Here is a 22,180-nt window from a genome sequence, read left to right as displayed (position 1 = left end):
CAATTGAGGTTACTCTGAGCAGCCTGCAAAACCTGTATCAAAGCAGGTCAACTTCATCATTCTCATAAGTTAGATTTAGTTTTTGCAAAGCCTGAGTGTAAATCCTTGTTAAGAATGTGTCTGCCTTTCTGTGGTTAATAGGCCTAACCCAGTTCTTTGTCTTACAGGTTTAGATGATAGGAGTGGGTCCAGTCCCTGGGGGCCAGGAGAACAGAACAGTCCATCTTTCAACCAGGGACGGGTACGGTTTATCCTCACTAACTACATAGAGTCTGGCCGATAGCAGATGCTATTGAGAGAAACACAACACAAGCTTTCACACACAATGTATGATATGGAACAGTAAGTTTTCAAACTGAATTTGACCCACTGATACAGCACAAAACTGGGTAAATAGTAAGTTGTCACCTGGTTCTACACCCTTAGTTTAAAAATACCTTAGATTAAGACCTGGCTCAGATTTTAGGAGTTCACAAGAAATAAAGTGGATTACACACATAAGGAGACATTTGACACATCTTCTAGGAACAACACCATAAACATATTCACACGGAACAGTGAAATAATTGTGAGTCACACATTACACAATTTTACGAGGATTGTCTTTGGAGAGGGAGCTGTGCACCAGCTCTGTCACAAGCGTTAGTCTGTCTCATTAATCTCTATATGTCTCATAGATCAGTGGTTTGGATCTCACTGGGTATTGTGAGTCCACTTGTTAAGCTCAAAAAGCCTTAATTCTACCGTCCAGAGTCCTACTATTATTTAACAGGCTTGCAGTTATTGGAGCAGCTATTTAAGAGGGTTAAGATCTTATTTTTAAATCAGTCAAATGACTAGATATTCTTAGTTACCACTACCGATACCAACAGACTACTTCATATGATTCCTTTATTTCTTCTTCATGTGAATGGAAGCATTCAGTTGTGGAAAATGCCACCAGATGCCACAGGCCTGTCGTGTGTTGTGGCATTTTAGTGTAAAGCCAAACTTTTTAGGGGGCATATCAGCGTGCTGACCTGTCACTTCCGACAAATACACCGCCCTTGACTTAACCACACCACAAATTGTATGGGTAGTAGCTGCTGCGGCAGTGGGCCAATCACATGTTGTGTAAAATCAAAGAATTCTTGCGGTGATTGGCTGCGAGCAAAACCATGGAAATCGTCTGTTTCTGCTATATCTGGGTACGAGAAGGATTGAATGCAGGTATTGTTTGACTGTAGAAGTCTTGATACTAATTGGTACTGGGTTATTTTGGTCGATACCGTAAAGGGATCTAGTACCAACACCTAGCCATACTACGGGCCTGTACACATGCCACATTTCTTGCACCCTCAAATCCTAATGTGTTTTCAAACTAGACACGTTGTATGTGCATTCACAAGTGAGAGTGAAGCTGGTAAACATCTTGCCTTTGTTCCATAAACATCAGTGTATGATAAACATGGAGAAGAAGTTGATTGTTGCAGTGTAGGGCTACCCAGAGCTTTACACCTGTCCCACGCACAATATTTTTGGATTAATGCACACTTGGGGAAAAAAAAACCTGGAAGAAGATCAGCTCCGAACTCAGGATTTCTGGTTAGTAGGCTATGACACAGTGCTGGTTACAGTCACTTAGCAACTTCAGAAGCAACCTGCCTCCACACCCTTTGGCACAGAGTAGAAACAAGAGTAGCAACCAGCGCCCAACCTGGCGTTTTCTAAGCGGTTAAGATGCCTCGGGCGGGCGTTTATGTTGAGCCCTGATTCCCACTGTCTCTCCCTGCTGCCGACTGAGCAGCGCTCTCACTCATGCTTCGGAGACAGACCATTTAATTGTAAAATAAAATGACAAAATTGCTAAAACATAACAACTGTTGATGTATTCAGACAGTTGCAGATAGCTGACATATTTGTCCAGCTGCCCAACCCCAGTGGGTATCTTGGGTTTGTGGATGGTGCAGAATCTCCCAGACATGTTGACCTGTCCACACTTTGAACTTCATTTACTCACATACTTGTACAGACATTTTCATTAGACCCAAACGCAAACTGAGAAATATTGGTAAATGCAATTTATGGATCACTAATCCAGTAGTGTAACTGTGTAGCTGCTAAAGAATGCTATGTTACCCTGTCATCCCAAAACAGAGCAGTGGGAAGCCTCGTGAAATACTAGCTGTCCCCAGTCTCAAAGCCAAGATGGATAATCTTTGTTGACTCATTTCATGAACACGCAACAGTCTCTTTGTGTTAGTAATGGGCTTCTTTTAAATGTATTTTGATTATATATGTTTTCTATCTCTATATCCCTGATGTCTCTGCTGTCTTTCCCTCAGGGGTACGGAGAACAAGGCCTTTACAGTGAGCAAGAAGGCATTGCCTCTGCCCCCATGTATGGATCAGGAGTTGTAGGTAAGGAGGTTTAAATTATATAAAGCTGTTGAAGCATGGACACCACAACTTTCACGTGGGCTTTTTTTAAAAAACCAAAAAGAATCAGGGGAATTTTGGGGCCCAGTGTTTCTAATGATAGGACTTCATGACAGAAGAACATGCTGATTTAAGTTTATATCAATGGACTCTGTGACTGAACCAACACAATGAGCTATTTGTTTGAGAGAGCAGTCATTCATAGAATAGACACTAATGTACCACTTTAGGGCAAGCCATATTTATGCTTAGGTGGCAATGGATGAAGAGAGCAGGGTAATCAGGGAGGATGTGGAGGAGGGGTTCTTTCATGTGTTGTTGTTGCAGTTTGTGTGTTCAGGGCAGGAGGGGGTGGGAGGATGTAAAGGGCACCCATGCACAAACAAGGCTCTCCCTTGGGACAGTGGTAGCCTATAGCTCTCCTCTGTTAAACTGTCAGGGGAGGGGACGGAGGTTTGGCACAATTGCCCCTGAACCATTTATAATGGGCCAATTTGTTGTTGTTTTGCTGTCCACAGCCATAAATACCACACATCATCATATACACTCGCACAGCAGATGGGAGGCACCCAAATGAAGAAAGGGGGAATGGCCAGATTGTGATTTAGTATTGACATAAAAACCCAATGTTCACGATCATGACCTCTTTTCATATTCCTTTTTCCTCACAGGGAAGGCTGAGCGAGGAGCATACTCGTCATTTGCAACACAGGTAGTCAGAATCATCACCATCTCTCATCATGCTCTTTTAGGGAAATTCTGTCCCTTAGTCAGTTTCCTTCACTGCATCACTCTGATTTTACTGCTATAATGATTTACTTCTACACCACATGAGCTTGTGTTGTTTTTTTTCCACCATCTCTAGCCGGGCTTTATGCCCAGTGAGATGCCCATGCCCAGTCCTGATGCTCTCTCCCCGTCTGGCCTGAAGTCCAATCCCCAGTTTTATTCCTCCTATGAGGGAGGCAACTCTCGCAGGAGACCCTCACAGGAGCCCGTTGGTAAGATTGTAAAGGACTGTTATAAGCAGAGTGTTGGACACAGTCATGAGATTTCGTTTCAGAAAAAAATTCTTTGTGCTGATTTATATTTAAGTCTATGTACATCATCACTTCTGCTGCTGAGGTTTAAAAAAGTGTTTGAGAAATCTCACTTCTGCTTAGTTAAAGAAAGTGAAATCACCAATGAGAGAGGTCATTAAATGACATGAGACTAGAATACCTTTTGATTGGGCATTAATAGTCAGATCGTGCTATAGCGCAGCTATGTAGTCTCCTCTTTACCTCTCCTTTGCCTTTTTACACAGAACAATGGCAGCATCATGCCGCCCCAGTGTGTGATTGTAGAGGTGTGACAGGTGTGATGTGTACCACAACAGCGTCGGCCTCTTGTGTGACATATAACATGTGCATCAGCAGCGCTTTATAAACAATAACAATAGCATAACATGGCAATAACAATAATTTACCATCCCTGTTACATGGCGGCTGATCTCATTCTCTGCTCGGAGGGTAAGAAGCTCCTGGACCTTTATGTTTTCCAGACATTTTCAGTCGTTGTTTTTCTTCTTTGAGTTAGCTGCCAGCTGCTTTTTAAATCTCCTGGCAGTGGGTCACCTAAGATGTCATCAAAACGTTACACCCATCCAGTCCATGGTAACATCCTGCGAGCTGGCCCTTTTACACAGACTTCGATTAGGCACTGCCTTCTTAAAGGCGATACAACTCTGTCTTTCCACTTCGCAAATCTATCTTTCATAAAGAATGGCGCAGTGGAATAATGGCGCAAAATTCCTGCTTTGAACAGGCAGTGTAAAAGGGGCTAGTGAGCGGTCATAAAAAGGATAGATAGAGTGGTTCAGCAGGGCTTCAGAAGGAAGGGGGCTGCATTAATGAATCCCTACATTGGTGGTTGTATGAGCAATAAGTTACCTTATAAGTTATCTTTGTGTATGCGAGCATGCTTTTGTGATTTCCCTCACATTTTGGTTTTAAACTGCATAACTATTGCTGTGTTCACACCTAGTGTCCACCCTACTCTAGTGTTTTGGAACCCCTAAAACGGAGGCCTCTGAAAACGCTGCTGACCCTGTTTTAGTGCGAAAACTCTGGGGTTGCACTTTAGCTTGGACGACCAAAAACAGAGTCTTCAGAAAACAATTACGCAGACACACACATTCGCTTTTCAGTCACGGCATGTCAAGCAAAAACATCATAGCTAGGTCTAAAGCTATGCCTACGTACCTTTTGTGATTTTATCCTTTTTGTCTGGGCACCCCTTTCTCATTGCCATGGCTTCCTCCAGTGATGGGTAATGCTTTGTTACCACTCTTATATGACACCCTATTTGCTTTGCATCAACTCCCAATCTGTTTTCCGCAGCTTTCACTGTCTTTTCATGATACTTTCAGTAACTGTTCCGCCTTGTCCTCGGTCCAAGCAAAAGAAATCTCTGGTCCTACTTTTTGCCATCTCCGTATTTTCTGTAACTAAGCAGCCAACCGGAGAGTAGACAGTCTGCTTCCTGTTTACATCGGCATGCCTGGTTATGGGATATGCATTTTCAAGTGTGTTAATATGGAAGGAGATTATGTCTGATATGGTGCTTAAACACTTGTGTGTGTATGGAGTTTGAAAATTTTAGTGTGGATGTGGCCTTTGTGTGTGTGAGCATGCTTATGTAATTTCCCTCTGTCTTCCTCCCCTCAGGACCACAGCCAAAAAAGATCAGGAAGGTGCCCCCTGGCCTGCCCTCCTCGGTGAGTACAAGCATCCAGAAACGTTGCAGCCCTGGAATATATCTCAGCCCTCGCAGTCAGTTCATGGGAGCTCATGTTGTCATGTTTTAACACTGCTTTTCACATTCCATTCGGCATCTTTAAGCCTCTCCTTGGCTTGCAACGCAGTAGAATAGCTGCAATACAGGACATCCAGCTCTTACAGCTGTGAAACTGCACCACTGATGTTTAAAAAAAAAGAAAAAAAAAAGTAGGAAAGGGGGGGAAGCCACTCATTCACCCAGTCAGTCATTTGCAGCATGTATTTATAGTGTGTTGTATTTGTAGGCCCTTTACTTTATGGCCACATTTCTTCCCCTCTGCCAAGTTTACCCGTTAGATCACTGAAGGGAATTCATACTGGGGTTTGATAGTTCGTACTCCACCTCATTTTTTCCCTCCCACTCTCGGCTCTCTGGGCACCCTATTTCCTCCTCTTCTCTGTTTCTTCCTTCCCCCTCCCCCCTCCTCTCTACCCTGCACCCCCCCTCCCCTCCCACTGCACCCCCCCCCCCCCACCCCCACCCCCCCTCCTTCCCGCTGCCTCCCTCCCCTTTCTCTCTCTCTCTCCCTCCCCCATCCCTCTATCCCAGCTGCCAGTGGAGTTGGCTGCCGTCCAGGATTCGGCAGATGGTTCAGTAATTAGGAGTGCATCTCTCCGTTCCCTCTTCTCCTCTCCCTTCTTTTTCCTCTACTTTTTCTCTCTGTTTAATCAAATTACAGAAGAAAACTTCAGTCCATTTGGATTTGAGTTTTGCAGAGGCAGTTTGATACTTGCTTTTCGTCTAGAATAGTCTTGATTGAGAGCGATGTGATGGTTCAGAACATTGGGTCCTTTATACCCATATACCATGCTTCAAATCCGACTGCATCTCCCATTGTCTGGTCACATATAAATGTGTTTAAGGGTGTGAATTATGTATCTGAAAACCATTCTCAGTGCCATTCTGTTTAACAGGATAAAATGTAAAGCCCCATAGAGATGGGAAAGCTCAGTGAGTGAAATCACTGACACTGCACATTCATACATAATGCTCAGTGCTCCAGTCTGCAGAAATGTTGCAACAGACTGTTTATTGAATTAAGTTGTAAAACCAGATCGTAAAAATAGATTCTTGTCTAGTAAGGAACACATACTTTTAAGAGCTGTGTTTAATCAGGTATTTAATGCATTTATCTTTTTTTTTTTTAGTTTAAAAACTTAACTCAGTTCCCGCCACTATTTTTATGGGGGAATTAATTTGTGGTCATGCTCCTAAGCACAAAGCACAAGGACGCTCCGAGGGAACTTTTTTACGAGTATCTCAACAGACGTATGCCAGATGCCGTATGCACTGTACGTTCAACGCGTTAGATAGACTTTTTTTTACGGTAGTGATTTGTGATACAGTTCACAAACACTGAGCTGAACTCTTTCACCTTTTTTCTGTGTATCCTCTGTAGGTTTATGTATCAGCCTCAGGAGAGGATTTTAACAGGGACAATGCTGGCTACCCGGCCTCCAAGACAGGAAACGTCTACCCACCACCATTCTACATGCAAGGTCAGTCGAAACAAGATTTGCCTTCAAAGCGTCTCCTTGTTCATTGTGTTGGGTCAAGAAGTTCAGTCTGACTGAGACACTTGTTGTTCATGTGGGTAAATGTATCGGACACGTACAAAGGGAATTATGACCTGGAATTAGCTCCTAAAGATATCCTTACGGAAGTCCTGAAGAACCTAGGAGCTGTAGCCGTATGCGAGAAAACACCAGGGTTGCCATGGTGAGGAAATTTTCCCACCAGTTAATAAACTTGTGACAGCGCTGGTGTTACCGGTCACACAGGACATTTGTGGATGACTCTTTGTATCTTTAGAGTACTGCCAACATTTTCTATTGCTGTAGCTTCCCGTTAAAACTGGCAAACATGAGTTGACTTTTTTTATGAAGTGGTCACAGGAAATGCATTTGTTACTAAGATTAGTGCTGTTGCTTTCATTCATAATAAATACATCTACAAAATATGATAATGGTAATTTCCAGCATTTGTTGATAGTGGATCAGTTTTGAAATATTGCGGGGAGTAATGGAATAAGAAGGAACAGCTACAGTGTGATGAAGAGCTGCAGACGACATGCTGCACACCTCCGACTTTTTAGCAATTTAATCAATGCCTTTTCCTTCATTAGGCAAGGCAAGACAAATTTATCTATATCATGCATTTCATGCCAAAAGGTACCTCAAACTGCTTAACACATTATACAGGGAAAAGCACAAGTAACAAATTATAAAAACAATAAATGCAAGTAAGTAAAAGCACATAAACTAAAGACATTGACAGCAAACAGGTAATAGCACATAAGAGTTAAAACAAAAACAGTAGAACAAGTCTCTAATCTTAGCTCATCTGGCCATTTGCTACACATTTGAGCAGCATAGAAGCTAAAAGCAGCTTTGCCATGTTTAGTTTTGACTCTGGGAACAACCAGTTATCCAGAACCAGCCAATTTGAGAGGTCTATGAGGTTCGTCCTGGGTCAGGAGATCTGACAAGTATCTTGGACCCAAACCATGCAGTGATTTATGGACAAGCAATACAATTTTGAAGTTGATTCTGTGAGGAACCGTAGCCAGTGTAGTGATCTAAGAACGAGAGTTAAACACTGAGCCTTTTTTGGTCCTTTTTATAAACCTGGCAGCAGCATTTTGGATCAGCTGAAGCTGTCTGATTGCTACCCTTGGCAGACCTGTGAACACACCAATGTAGTAGTCTGGTCTGCTAGAGATAAAGCATGTACAAGTTTCCTTAACATCATCAGGTTAGCTATCATCTTGGAGTTTGAATCACAAATATTGCCAAATAGGTCTATCATCCGACTAGTAATGAGAGCAAAATGACAGTGGAAGCGCTGGGCGAGTAATCTAATTGTTGTATGCCCGAACACCGTGTAACACCAGTAACACAGACTATCACGGCAAGCCTAGTGAACACCCTGTGGTGCCCGGGTGCTGAATAGTGCACCACAGTTGAATGAAGTCATCACAGTAATGTGACATGTCTCATATGTGGCCTTCATTGTCCTCTCTTCTCCTGTGGCCTGTTATCCCTCACCCTTCTTGCTCCCCCCTCCTCTGCTGGATGTCCCCTGACAGAAGGCCTCCACCCGCCCTCTGATCCATGGGGCTCTGCCAGGTCGATGGTTCAGCCTGGTTATTCTGCCATGCTGAGCAACTCCCCCCATCTGAACCAGCATGCTCCCTTCACTGCCATCAACCCCCAAGACAGACTGGTGAGTTGTGGCTTCACACTTTGCTCTTGTTTATCTCTGAGGGCATAATGAGGTCTTTGACACTTTTTGACTAATGCATCAATGAGGGCTTCTGTCGGGTCGTGTATTTAAATCATTAAACATATTTGCTTCCCAGAAACGGCAGCCACTGCCCCTCTCTCCCCAAAACTACCCCATGCATGGCAGTGAAGTGAACGGGGCTCATCCTGCTGGTTTCCACTCTGGCCCCAGCAGCTTCGGAGTCCCCAGCCACACACCCCCGATGGCTGACACCATTATGGGTAAACCCTTTAGTGTGTGCTCTTTTCTTTGTGAAAAGTTTCATGCTATATTTACACGTAGCAGAATAATTATTGAACATGGGATTTAATTGAAATTCTTCTATTCTTCCCCAAAAGCCAATCGAGGCGCAGTACCTGGCAGTTCAGGTGATGAGATTGGAAAAGCCCTGGCATCTGTAAGTAGCAAGAGCCACAAGACTTTAAATGTTATATATTACCATAGCATAAAAATGTAAAGGAATAAGATGAACTTCATTTAATTAAAAACAAATTCTTCCTGTGTCCAGATCTATCCTTCAGATCCACACAGTAACGCCTTCCCTCCGTCTCCGTCTACTCCCTCTGGCTCTCCACAGGCTGTATCAGGTGAGGGGAAGCTCTAGTCATTTTTCACTGAGGCTTCAAAGTGAGCTAGTTGATTTGTAGTTTTATTCAGGTTCTTTCCTGTTGTGTAAGGGGATCATAAAATCTTAAAAATGCATTGTTGTTATTCTGACCAAGCCTCAACTGTTCTTCATGACAGTGTAGCTCCATCTATTGGGTTAAAGGTGGAAGTAAAACATCATTTTAAAACTCATTACTTTTGTGTATTATGGGAGCTTTACTTTCTTGTGTGCAAATTCCATCACAATATGAATCATTATAATGAGTCAGACATATTACTCAGAACACATTACATGTCCCAGGAAGCCGGTTGCTGCTACTTGTTACAGGCCTGTCCAAAAGAAAATCCTTTTTGCACAAGTTTTATATTGAATTAGTGACTGTTTTTGTGACATAACTCACTTTTGACTGGGAACACTGACAAGCGATCATCTTAGCTGACAAGTCTAGGTAATGACCTACAAACAAAATGTCTCCACAGCATTATACTCAGAGCATGGCTGAGCCGCGCACAGTTCAGGGTCACCCTTGATATATCTGATTGGTTTGCATAATATAAATAACCCAGATTGTTGTTTTTCAGTGACATTCTTCTTGTGCTGGCACTGAACAAACATAAAACAGAGATAACTTTGGCATTCAAGACTGTCTTGACATTTAGGTCATCTGATTTAGCAGTGAGTTAGCTGTAAGAAAAGTTTCACCTATTAATGGAAATCTTTCCAAGATGCAATGGATACTTGTGGTGCTTCTATGGCCATGATTTTGTTGAAATTTCTTTCATTTATTTTAAACATTTTTGCCAATTTTGAAAAGCAGACAGTAGCATTTTTATTTGTACATACTGTAAATGGAAGTCATCAGCATAACCTTCACTTGATCTTTCAAACACATACACACACACACACACACACACACACACACACACCATCCAAATATAACTTATGAGAGAGGAAGGGAAAATACAGAAAAAAATAAATAAATAAAATGAGGGTGGGGTCACTTCCCCATTTGTCTCTACACTGAGTCCATGAGTAAGCTCATCACACATTTTATACATCAAGAAAACGGGGAAATTGAGGTACGTATGATTCCAATAAAATAAATGACCTTACTTTAAAATTGTCTATTCAAGTCATACTTTGTCTAAGTAGCGATGACAAATTTAAGTTGAATATCTTATGTAATTGGATGTTTCATATCCCCATCACAGTGGTTTCACATGTTGAAAAGGTGCAGTCAAAAACACAGTTTCAGTCATCCCGTGTTTCATGTTCAACACATGATAAAAGCATCAGTGTGTTAAAAAAAGACATTTCTTTTGCATGGGTAGGGCTTAAAACAGCAAAACATGGACATAAAGTTCCGAATGTCTTTGACTGAGCATGCTGATATAATGTGTTAGTGTAAGGACACCATTACTCAACAGCAATACCCAAGCTCAAGCCCCAGTTACATCGTCTACTCTGGTGTTTGAGAGTGAGACATGAAAAGCTTATTTTCAGGAGTGCTTCTTGTTGACCGACTCAGTGCTCACATGTCCCTGTGAACACAGGGGCGAGCAAAAACTGGAATATCCATTTGGAGATAAATGTAGTATCATCAAACATCCACTACAAAGTCTGGGGCATTACCTGTGTGTAATATGTACGTATCAGTTAATAGCTGATGCAGTTAATAAGGGCACATGTACAATGCAAAACCTTGTCATCTTTTTTGTCTAGGCTCTGCATCCCAGTGGACTCGATCCTCCGGCCAGGCCACACCTTCACCCAACTATGAGGTTCAGTCCATGGTGAGTCAACATGTCTTTTCTTTTCCACGCGAGGGAAGCAACAAAAGTTTGTCGAAGTAAATACAAATGGAAATACAGGATGCAACAGTCACTCATGCATCACCTTCTACTGTCTCATCGTCGCATTATTCTTTACTCTCTGTAGCCGAGTAAAGTGGAGGACCGCCTGGATGAAGCCATCAATGTTCTTCAGCGTCATGCCAGTGGACAAGGAGGGCCAGGCCTGGCTGAAATGCACAGTCTGCTCTCGTCTGGTTTAGGGTTACCTCAAGCCTTCACCAGCGCAGCACTTGGATTGGCTGGTCGCCTGCCTGGACTGGTGAGATTAACAGTAGCAGCAAAGGAAATCTGTCTGCAAATGACTGAATGGAGTTTGATATTTTAAATGAATACCTGTTTTGTTGCTCTTATGCTACTTATGTACTACAAACTTCTGACAAGATCATTGAAACCCTGTTAAATTGTTGTCCTGAAGGTGTCAGGTCACCACGAGGACTCTGCAGGTCTGCCATCTAGTGGAGGACTAATGCATGGACACCACGGCCCCTCCTCTGTGCAGCCTGGCTCTCAGCCTGAAGGTTTCACCGGTGAGACTCACCATCTGTTCTTCCTGTCAGAGAAATAAGAGCAAGTTTGGCATCACTGGATGTTAAGTAATATTTTTTGGTTCTGATTGTATCTTATTCAGTATCTTTGTGTCTGAACTCTCTGTGTAGGCCTGTCCAGTAGCCTCAGTCGCTCCAGTGGTTCTGACATAAAACGAGAGGATAAGGAGGACGATGAAAATTGCTCCATCACCGACAGGTCAGAGGACGAGAAAAAAGACATGAAGAACCGCATTCGAACAAGGTGCCTAAAACCTTTTATTCCCCACACATATTTATACTCCTCTATTATTGCATGAGATATCCCTGCTGTGGTCGAAGTTTAATATGTGTCTGGAAGAAGTCTTTGAGCCTTTCTAGATACAATTCTCATTGATTTCTTATTTAATTAATAGACTTATGGGCACTAGTCATTAAGCTCAAAACATGCAATATATAATTTGGTTGTGCTCCAGCCTTTTCTTTTTTGGTATCGGGGACTGTTCAGTTATAAATATATTCTTGTTTCTAAATCTGTATTGGATTGTTAAGATTCATCATGTGTATGGAGGAAAGATCACAAGTAGGGGCTATCGTTTACTTTTAAGTGGAAATGGAAGACTTAAGAAACTACATAACCAAAATACTGTGTACCATTTCAAATTCTGAATGCAGTAGAGTCCAAAAATATAATCCACATCCAAGAAAATTTAGCACCGAGTAAAAAGACCAACTTTTTATGTAAACCTGACGTCCATACAGATACAATATCTGTATCAGATATAAAGGTTAATGAACCACAGACAAAAGACGATTTCATAGCCAGTAATTAGAATAAAATCTGGTTTTAAGAGTTAGAATACTTGAGCCAAAGAATGACCATTAATGGATCAGTAACTCACCGTGTTGTGCGTTGAATTTGTGAAGAAAGCTATTCTTTTCCAGTATTCCTCCACAGTGAACTAACAGTCCAACATAGGAGACATTCTACATCAACTGAAGTCATAGCGGTCCATATTTAAGAACAGCAAAACTATATCAAAACATCCGTTTACAAACTCTCAAACAACTTGTGCAGTATAATTCAAGTGTCCTTTATTCAGCCTTTGGCTCAGTGCTTCCCAAACACACAATATTTGTCAGGACAAACAGCCTTGTGCAGAAGAGTTGTGCACCTGGGCACGTGTGCATTTGAACTCTGCTCAAGCGGAGCTTTAACACACTTGCGTGCCCAGGCAAGTTCAGGGTGCTCTACTTGTAGAAGGAGGTGTTTTATATTGAGACTTTTAAGTGAAAATACATGTGTTTGGGAATTAGTAGGGCTGGGCGATATGACCAAAATCTCATATCACGATACAGGTCATTTCATATCCCGATAAAGATCACGATATAGCACATTTTAATCCAATGAATCAAAAGTTGCCCTCACCCCACCCCGCCTCTGTGTGTGCTTTTACATAGCATGCAGGTGTTCCGGATTCAGAGGTGTGACGGGGATCAGACTGATCAGAGCTTTAAACTCTGCCATGAGGGAGTACAAAAACGTTAGTAGGACGAGGGGAGGACATTTCTCCTCGTTTGATAACATTACAATGAGTCGGGCAACCGACTAATTTTAAAGAAGACAAGAGAAAAAGACAGCGAGAGCGAGCAGCTGTGGTCGAGCAAGCTCGAGAGTGAGTGAAGACAGTGCTAGTAGCGAGAAAGCTGGTGAATCAGATCAATAAAACATTATTTTCTGATTGTTTCACAGCGGTTATGTTCTAAAGCACAAACACGCCCACACCCCCACACACCTCCCGCTCAACACTGAGGCTATATTCAGCACCACCTGATTTGGTCTGGATATATTCGCCGTCTCGCTGCGTCTCTGCGGGGCTGAGCCCTCAGTGCAGCGCAGCAGAGACAGACAGCGGTGGAGTTACATAAACTCATTATGTTACTGTAAGTGCCGTAAAAGCTTCTTGAATTAAAAAGCCACGAGGAGTAATTTATCAATGAGATCCATGCAAAAGATGGACAGACTCCAAATGAAGAAAAATATTGCCGTAAAAAGTGTAATTTGCGTCACAACGATATAAACGATAGAGCAAAATATGAAACGATAGACATTTTTCTCTCATCACACGATATATATCGTCATATCACACAGCCCTAGGAATTAGTGAGCAATCAACTGATTAAATGAGACTTGGATTATACTACATGCGTTGTAGTATATTGCTGTTGTTAAACGTGGACCCCACGCCTTTTTAGATTTTCTGTTCAGGAGGCATGTGAGAAACACAGTTTTCTTGGCAAATTCAAGGTCACAGGCATGGAGTAATTGATGCACAAATTGTTGGTGAAGTATTCCTTTAAACCAGATCAACACTTCACGAAATTGGACCTGAACTTTGAAGTAATAAAATCACAGCTATAAACACTGCTACAGTCAATCACATTATCTCACATTTAAGTGTTTATCAGCAATATTTTCTGTTGATTCTTTACCAGCATTTTGACCACAGGAACCAAGTACAAATTTTGGTTCCTGTGCTGTTCTTCAGATGTGGATTCTGTTCCTCAGGCTCCATCATTCTGGTATCATTTGGTCAAAAACTGACAAAGTGCTGCGACCGAACGCTAATGTGACCCACCTCTGTAGCAGTGTTTGTTACTGAAAATTTATTTTACACTATAATTAGGAATTTATTTTCAGTGAACTGTACCCATACTGTTGTTTCATTCCCTCCTCACCTGCCATTGGCTCTTCGCTAGTCTGGATGATGAGGAAGACGATGAAGATCTGCCAGTGGAGATTAAGGCTGAGCGGGAGAAAGTGAGGAGGATGGCAAACAACACCCGCGAACGGCTACGGGTGCGGGACATCAACGAGGCTTTTAAGGAGCTGGGCCGCATGTGTCAGCTCCATCTGAGCCACGAGAAACCGCAGACCAAATTGATCGTGCTGCAACAGGCCGTTAACGTTATTCTCAACCTGGAGCAGCAAGTTCGAGGTCAGTGGGTGTCCAGGGAGGAAGGAAGAGGAGGGGAAGGGCCTCTTTTGCAAAATAAAACTCTCCCACAGCTTCACTTCCCAGCTCCCAACACGTCCCGTTAGGCATTATAAAACTTTGAAAAATTACTTGTGGTAATTCATGGCACTCCACTTGTGGTGGTAAACACATTACGCCTGCTAAATACCAGTGAGCACCTGTTTTAGGGGGGTTACTTTTAAAACATATACCTCTAAAGATTACTAAAGACATCCACCTCTGTTATGTCTTGTGTGCTCGACTGAAGATGTAACCACTTTAAAGATTGGTAAGAACTTGCTATCTTTCGATCTTTGTGCTTTTTAATCCTAAAACTCATGTTTTATAATGTGACATTTACTGGAAATGACACACAATATAGCCAAAAGCAAATAGGTTGTTCTTAGCGATGGTTATTTAACAGAAACTTTAATCTCCCTGGTGATCTCCCTCAAACCAGCTGCCATCTTATTTAGGTTTTTGTTGTCAAATAAGGAAGTGTTGTGTCAATAACTCCTCATTTCACCTTCACAAATCAGCCGTTCTTCGTCCGTTGAGGAGCTTTATAAGTGAACGCCAGGAATAAATAGAAACAGGGCGTCTGACAAAAGTCAAAACAGAGGCTGCATTGCTCGTGGCCAGTTAGAACATTTCAATATAAAACAGTGCAATCAAACGCCTTGCATTCATTTAGGGCAGGGTGTCAAAGCAAATACTACAGAAACAAATAAAGCAATCCCCTCATGTAATCTATTTTTAAAGACAGTAGCTGTATTCAGAATACAGCTAAACCAAACGTCAGTGAGCGCCAGTCCATCCCAGAAATGATCCACACAAAGAGGACACGGCATAAGGAAGTGAAGCTGTGTGACTGTTTTAAGACACGCCCATTCTCCACTTCATCTTCTAAGGTTTTCGTCCTCTGGTAACACATACAGGACGTCTACTTGTTCTGATGCAGTATGTGTTGCCTTGTCTTATAATTGGCTGTCTGTTTCCACTGTGTAAATGCTTACATGTCTCTGCCTCGCCCTCTGACTGTATTAACACATCTTTTAATGTGCTCATTTGCTTTTTCCTTCATTGAGCTTTTGTTAAACCACAAAGTCATTTTAATTTCTACGTTATTTCAGCATTAAGATGTCCTTTTCTTTTCTTCTTTTCTTTTTTTTTTTTTTTTTTTTAATAAACCCTCCACTCATAGCATACCTGTCTGTTCACTGGCACCCCGGTTAGCATGAAAGCAGGGCTGTCTGTTGTCATGTGTATTAACCTGTCGTCAGCTTCGTTGCAGTGTTTCTGTGCCGCATGTCCCAGCCTTTGAGCATTAACCCTTTCATTTTTTTGCCACCCTGTTTTTTCGAGACCAACCTCTCCGTTTCTCCACTCACTCCCCCGTCCTCTGTCATTTTCTTTTTACAGATATCAACAGTGACCTCCTCTTCCTCACACTCAGATAAATACATCTCCTGCTGCTGATGTATTTAACACGATGCCCTCAGTCTCTCCTCTTGGCTTTTTTTTCTCTGTGGCTCTTTCTATGTTGGCAGAGGGTTTTGCTTCCTCTCTCTCCCTTTCTCTCTCCCTCTTCATAACTTCTCTCATTCTGCTGGACAGTCACCATATCCCCTAAACTTCCATCCTGGACCCCAATGACCAAAAGAAATCATTGTTGGTTGGTTAGACTTCAGGGCAGATCCATTAGACCTGGTCGCTCAGGTCGACTGTTGCATCTCGATCGTCAGTGTTCTTGGCTTGAGATCATTTAGAGTTAAACTTAAAGCTCTTGAGAACACATCCATTCATTTTTAGATGTATTATTTATCATTTTCATATTTTAGATGTACAAAAAACAGTTCCCACCCCTCCGCTCACTCTCCTGCAGCACAGCCCCACTCCACTGGGATCTTCTTCAGCAGTTCCACCTGTCTCATCTTGGGTAAAGAGCTTGAGGTCAGCATATAGAGGAAGGAAGGCACACTAAGAGCTGTGTTACAGGTTTAAAAGAGTGTAACTGCAGTTGTAGCCTAGGTTCAGCAAGGGTTGTGATTTGGGTTTGTTAACCAGCCCCTCCAACCCCCACTTCTCCTCCTGGCTGCAGCGTTGTCTCGGTGACCGATGAGAACCTGACTGCCGAGGAGAAGGAGCAGAGGGAGCGCGAGCGCCGCCATGCTAACAACGCTAGGGAGAGGGTGCGCGTGCGCGACATTAACGAAGCCTTCAGAGAGCTGGGCAGGATGTGTCAGGTCCACCTGCAGAGCGACAAGGCCCAGACCAAGCTTATCATCCTGCAGCAGGCTGTCCAGGTCATAATGGGCCTGGAGAAGCAGGTGCGAGGTAGGTCAGCCAATACAGGAGGGTCTGATCCACATCAACCAACCAACCATCTCTTATCATAGCTGGACAAGTGGCCAGTCACTCACCTGTAGGAAAATCTCTCCTCTAATTTTGTTCTCACTTACTGTGAAGCCTTCACTCTCTCTTTGCTATTTGCTCGTATCACTTTGAGAAATGGAGGAGAAAGGGAGAATATCTGAGGAAGTATATCCCTGCTTTCTGCCAAACGCCTGCAATTTTCATCTTACTTCTCATTTTCCTGTCTTACCTTTCCCATTTTTTTGTTCTCCTTGTCTGTTACTGACTGTTTGTGCGCTCAAAACTCTGCTTTAATGTCTTGAAGGAGCAGTTTGTAAGATTCAGGGGGATTATGTGGCATCAAGTAGTGAGGATTGCAGATTGCAACCAACTGAAACTTCCTGGTTAGGAAGGAAACTCCTTCCTTCAGTGTTCATTGTTCGGGAAGTTGTTACTAGGAGCCGAATTATCCACGGAGGTCTCTTCCTCTCCAAAACATTTAGGCCAGGTGATTAAAACCGGTAAAAAGACTGAATAAAGCAGTTTGATGTTAAAAATCAGTGTTTTTCTGATTCTGTTTGGCTCTTCACAGACAAACTCTAATGTGTGCTCACCTATTTTCTCTGGCAATTTAATCTGTGCTCATCTTATTTCTAATCCAGATGGGAGGTTTTTACCGTGAGCCAAATTATCCACAGAGGTCTTTTCCTCTCCAAAATAAACATACACATTGATTTAGACCCGCAAACACTGAATAAAGCAGTTTCACGTTGAAAATCAATGTTTTTCTAATGGTGTTTGGCATGTCAGAGACAGCCCGTTTTCCCAGTGCTTGCTAACGCGTGCTCATGTTTTTTCCTTTGATAAATTAAGATCCAGACATTCAGGAGGTTTTTACCTGCAGCCGAATTATCAGCAGGGGTCTCCCCCTCTCCAAAACAAACAAACCTAGTGATTTAAACCAGTAAAAACGCTGAATAAAACAGTTTCACGTTAAAGATCAGTGTTTTTCTAAAGCTGCTCATCACGGAGGGGCTTCTCACTTCAGTGGCTGATGCAAAAATTCAGGTGGCCCAATCTAGAGTGGGTGTTTGGTTTGCTCATTCTGGGCTAATGAAAACATGATTCTTATATTCTGGTGATTATAAACTAAGAAAAACACACTTATTATATTCCATTTCTGCCAGTATATCCCCCTAAATCCTACAAACTGGACCTTTTAAAAAGATTCCTGAGGGTAAAGCATAGTGAGATAATCTCAAGACGTTCTGTTCTTCTTCCTTTACTGTGTCTAATCTCTATGTTGATCCTTTTCCCCAAAGAGCGTAATTTGAACCCAAAGGCTGCCTGCCTCAAGAGGAGAGAGGAGGAGAAAGTTTCAGGCGTGGACTCCCAGATGCAGCTGGGTGGGGGGCACCCTGGTCTAGGAGGAGATGGACATATGTAACTTTCAGGTCAGTCTACAGAGTGTGCGCAGTGGGATTTGTGGTGCCTGAACAATAGCTTGGGTTCGTTTTGTGAAAATACTCATTGTCTTTTCTCTTCTCTCTTCCAGTTCCTGTTGATTGTACAGCCCTTAGAACACGTGGCCTTAATCTATCATTGTCATGCATCTCAGTGTGTGTTAATCAACTCTTGGAAAGCACACACGCACACACACCTCATTACTGACAAAGCAGGTGGCCACATTCCTGACTACGAATACAAAAGTAACAAGCACACTCTCACAGAATGAGCGGAAACGTATTAACCTTAACGTGACAACACTTTGAACCGAGGACAGCGGTTTGGAGACGGCGGAAAATTGGATATAAGGACATTCGTACGATTGTGTTTTTGTAAGACACTTTGGAAAAATTGCTTTTACTTGTTGGGAGCAAAACTTGTTTGGATCAAATGAAACTTTTTGGATCAACTGCTTGTGTGAGCAGAGTTAGGGTTTGTATTGTTGGATGATTATTGGCATTCCCATCTGAAAAGCAGGTCTTACATTCTTCACAGGCAAAGAGGGACACTGGGTTTATGAACCTGTTAAAGCGTGCCCACAAGAGGCCTAATGCATAGTGTTTAAGATGAAATAGTCATCATCATTATTTCTCACGTGATGACTGAATTACAGAGGCAGGTTTGGAGACATCCAGCAACTAAGTGGCAATCAGAGAGCTGACACCTTTTTTGTATTTCTGGATGTGTTTTTTAAATTTCTTGCTTTGGCTGAAAAGGTGCCACAGTCACTGACTCACACACACGTGGTGGGTTATTTTTTCTTTATTTTTAACTGTGGAGTCTTATCTCTTAAGTCCTGTACATCTGTTATGGTCACTGCCATGCAAGTGGAACGAAAAGCCCGCCGGAGAGAGACCCTCCACTGACACAAACGCGAGCAAAGACTCGATACAGATCGAAGAACCACAGTGATGTTGACTCAAACGTGCACATCCTGACCGGTTGGACTCGAGCGTTCAGATGTCATCCTCACTGCTCAGCTCCATGATGAAGTCAGTCACTCTCAGCCTGCCCCTGTCACACCACACCTAAAGACTCTGTTACAGCATGGTGAACTTACTAAACTGAAGTCTCGGAGCGATTTGTGTCACATTTTGCCAGAAGACAGAAATAATTGAGTATTGAAAGGGATCATGAGTGTTCTGCTGCCCTGTAGAGAATTTACTCGCCATTGACGGACTTGTTTTGGTTGTTGCTGTGTGTTGAGAATTACGTGTTTTTGTTTTCCCCTTTTGAACAACTGCAAAGCCTGTTGTGAGGATCTTCCTTTTGTAGAATTGATTTATCTTTTTTTATTGTTTTTTTTTTACTTTGTAAAATAGTTGTATGAGTTTTGTTTTTATCATTTTGGAATGCTTTTTCTTTATTTTTTGTTTACATTGTTTAAATGTAACACGACTCTCGATTTTTAGATTCCAGGAACAAAGTGAGGTGTTTTTCTTTTCGTGCCAGGTGCTTAGAAATGTTAGAAATGACAAACTTATCTGGCTGTAACATCACATGTTGTGATATTGCTCTCTTTTTAAAAAAAAAAAAAAAAACCACAATGCATGTTTCAGCACAAAGCTGTCAGGCCAGTTGTAATTGGATGGTTCTGGTGTTTGCGACAGATTTTTTTTTTTTTTCTTAAATGAAACAATATTTTTCTTCAGCACGCCCCCCTCTCCGCTCCCTGATGTCCAGCTCTCTGATGAGCGTGTTGATTAGTTTGAGGAAGGGGCAGCGGGGGCGGTCTGCACAATCTGCAACATAATTCACTGTTTCATTGTGATATGAAGCATAAAATGAATCAAATAGGGTGGCCTTAGTCATTTTCCTGACTTTGGGAGTTTTGATAATGGTTACTCACCAGTGCCTGAATACTTCTCTGCTACATGGTGGATGACGTTGCATTTGAGGATTTATAGGTTGTACCTTTTTATATTACAGATGTATAAAACATATATACTTCATCTGACAGTGTCTCAGAACATCTAAATGAAGAATTACACTCAGTGACGCTGACTGCTTCAGTGTCCGTGTCATTAAATGTAAGATGACTAATAAACAGGGGTCTCATTTATAAGAATACGTTGGATCTATACTAAAAATGTGCGTGCAACAACAATTTCTCCATCTGTGTCGCCATTTTCCCATCTCTAACTGTTTATAAGCATGGGTCAAAGCTTCTCCAATCAAGTCTGTTTTTATAGATCAAAACTCCTGCGTGGGAAGTGTCGCACGCAGTTTATAAATGAGACCCCTGCTGTTCAACTTTGACGCTGAAAACTACTTAAAATGTTTCATCTTTTATGTACTGATTTTGTTAAGTATAATTTTGTCCTTGACTGGCATGTGCATTGATATGTATGTACAGCTGTATGATACGTCAGCTTTATCATTGTAAGCTGATACTGATATGTAACAGTATTTGGTTTCTACCTGTCATGTTTTGTCACAGATCCCGCCCCGCGGACGAGCCCCAAGCATTACCTTTCAGTTACTCTAACCTTTCGGCAGAAAAAACGTGGTGTTTGTTGTGATATGAAAAATCTCTACTGAAGACTTGTACTTTTTAATTCTTTACATGAAAGTTTTTTCTGCAGTATCCGAGGATCAAATCATGCACCAGATATTTTTTTTTGTTTTTAACAGAACCCTTTCTGTCCTTCACAACAGATGAACTGCTACAAATCTCTCTGTCTTCACTCATGTTTGGGGACAACATCTATGTAGGCTATGTCCTCAAAGTGCCTCCAGTTTCCTATTTTTTATATATAAAGTAGATATAGAGAACTGTTGTGTATATAACAGTAATGTAGCAATAAATGTGCCATTTTTAATAACAAACAAAATGTCTCTTTTTAAAACCAAGAAATTTAAAAACACATGTATTTTCCTTTTTGCAATGCAACCAGGTAGAGGTTGCTCCATTCAATGTTTTGTTTGTGAAATTGGGCTTACCCAGCCGGGACAGACCAGTTAGGTAGGCATGCTTTCATGGCAGCACCACAGCATGATTTGTCCGCTGCGGGGCAGAAATTAGCTCCACTGTGAGGTCATCTTCCATCGCCACTAGAGCACACAGAACTCAGCTGAATACATATTGCACAAACCTGGCAGGAATACTGGGACTTAAGTGACACAGGAAGACATATTTACAGTATTTAAAAACATGTGGATGTTGGTGGAATATGGAGTAGAAGCCCCAAGAGAAGAAATGGTTATTCCCCATCTGAGAATATGACATACTGGATTGAATTAACTAAATAGATAGGCAAGAGCCCTCCTGGTATATTTACACACTATAATGACTGGAAAATGTCAAAACTACTGATAGATGGCAACAGATGTGATGAAGCCAGAAGGTAGTTAATAACAGCTTCCAGTCCAGCAGGTGGCAGTAATGCACGTAAAAACTAGTTTGCCAACCGCCATTAAAAGCGTATATATATGTATCTTTTAAATATTTTGATAATTATATCAAAATCTAATTTTATAAGGTTTTATAAATGTACATTTTTTTTTTAAAATATTGATAATTCTATATCGTAAATTTATATAAAGTAGAGTCTTCAGCCCTCCTATGCAGAAAAGCTACCTTGTTCGCTGTGTGTAAATTAATATTTGATACTTTAAATTAACACGCATATATGTAGAATAAAGCAGCATCTGGAATAATAATTAATAATGTATTCTAACTTGGAATAATAAAGGTGTAACAAATGGGGAAACTCGGGAATAATGCTTCAAACTGCTCCTCAGTTTTATTCATCGGACTTTTATTTTAGAGTAACCGGAAGTTACTCCACGCAC

At 41.9% G+C, this 22,180-nt stretch overlaps 1 protein-coding gene across 2 annotated transcripts in view; it reads left to right on the top strand.

The window, feature by feature from the left end:
- tcf3a (transcription factor 3a) overlaps positions 1 to 21,226 on the top strand; it is a 33,324-nt gene extending 12,098 nt beyond the window's left edge. The window contains exons 4-20 of one of the 2 annotated variants that reach the window (XM_049598686.1): positions 168 to 241; positions 2,325 to 2,400; positions 3,090 to 3,130; positions 3,284 to 3,419; positions 5,127 to 5,176; positions 6,638 to 6,737; positions 8,327 to 8,463; positions 8,600 to 8,744; positions 8,862 to 8,920; positions 9,032 to 9,110; positions 10,853 to 10,923; positions 11,069 to 11,242; positions 11,399 to 11,510; positions 11,640 to 11,772; positions 16,626 to 16,861; positions 18,202 to 18,333; positions 18,435 to 21,226. In XM_049598686.1, coding sequence (XP_049454643.1) covers positions 168 to 241; positions 2,325 to 2,400; positions 3,090 to 3,130; positions 3,284 to 3,419; positions 5,127 to 5,176; positions 6,638 to 6,737; positions 8,327 to 8,463; positions 8,600 to 8,744; positions 8,862 to 8,920; positions 9,032 to 9,110; positions 10,853 to 10,923; positions 11,069 to 11,242; positions 11,399 to 11,510; positions 11,640 to 11,772; positions 16,626 to 16,861; positions 18,202 to 18,326 — 1,748 coding nt within the window. In that variant the 3' untranslated portion in view covers positions 18,327 to 18,333; positions 18,435 to 21,226. Of the gene's footprint in view, positions 1 to 167; positions 242 to 2,324; positions 2,401 to 3,089; positions 3,131 to 3,283; positions 3,420 to 5,126; positions 5,177 to 6,637; positions 6,738 to 8,326; positions 8,464 to 8,599; positions 8,745 to 8,861; positions 8,921 to 9,031; positions 9,111 to 10,852; positions 10,924 to 11,068; positions 11,243 to 11,398; positions 11,511 to 11,639; positions 11,773 to 14,267; positions 14,507 to 16,625; positions 16,862 to 18,201; positions 18,334 to 18,434 lie in introns of both variants that reach the window. The other variant, XM_049598685.1, reaches the window with a different exon arrangement.
- Positions 21,227 to 22,180: the final 954 nt, after the last annotated feature.

This window comes from Epinephelus fuscoguttatus, linkage group LG15 (assembly GCF_011397635.1).
Source record: "Epinephelus fuscoguttatus linkage group LG15, E.fuscoguttatus.final_Chr_v1".
Lineage (NCBI taxonomy): Eukaryota > Metazoa > Chordata > Actinopteri > Perciformes > Serranidae > Epinephelus > Epinephelus fuscoguttatus.
Note: the sequence above shows the minus strand (reverse complement) of the source record. Positions and strands in the feature narration are given on the sequence as shown.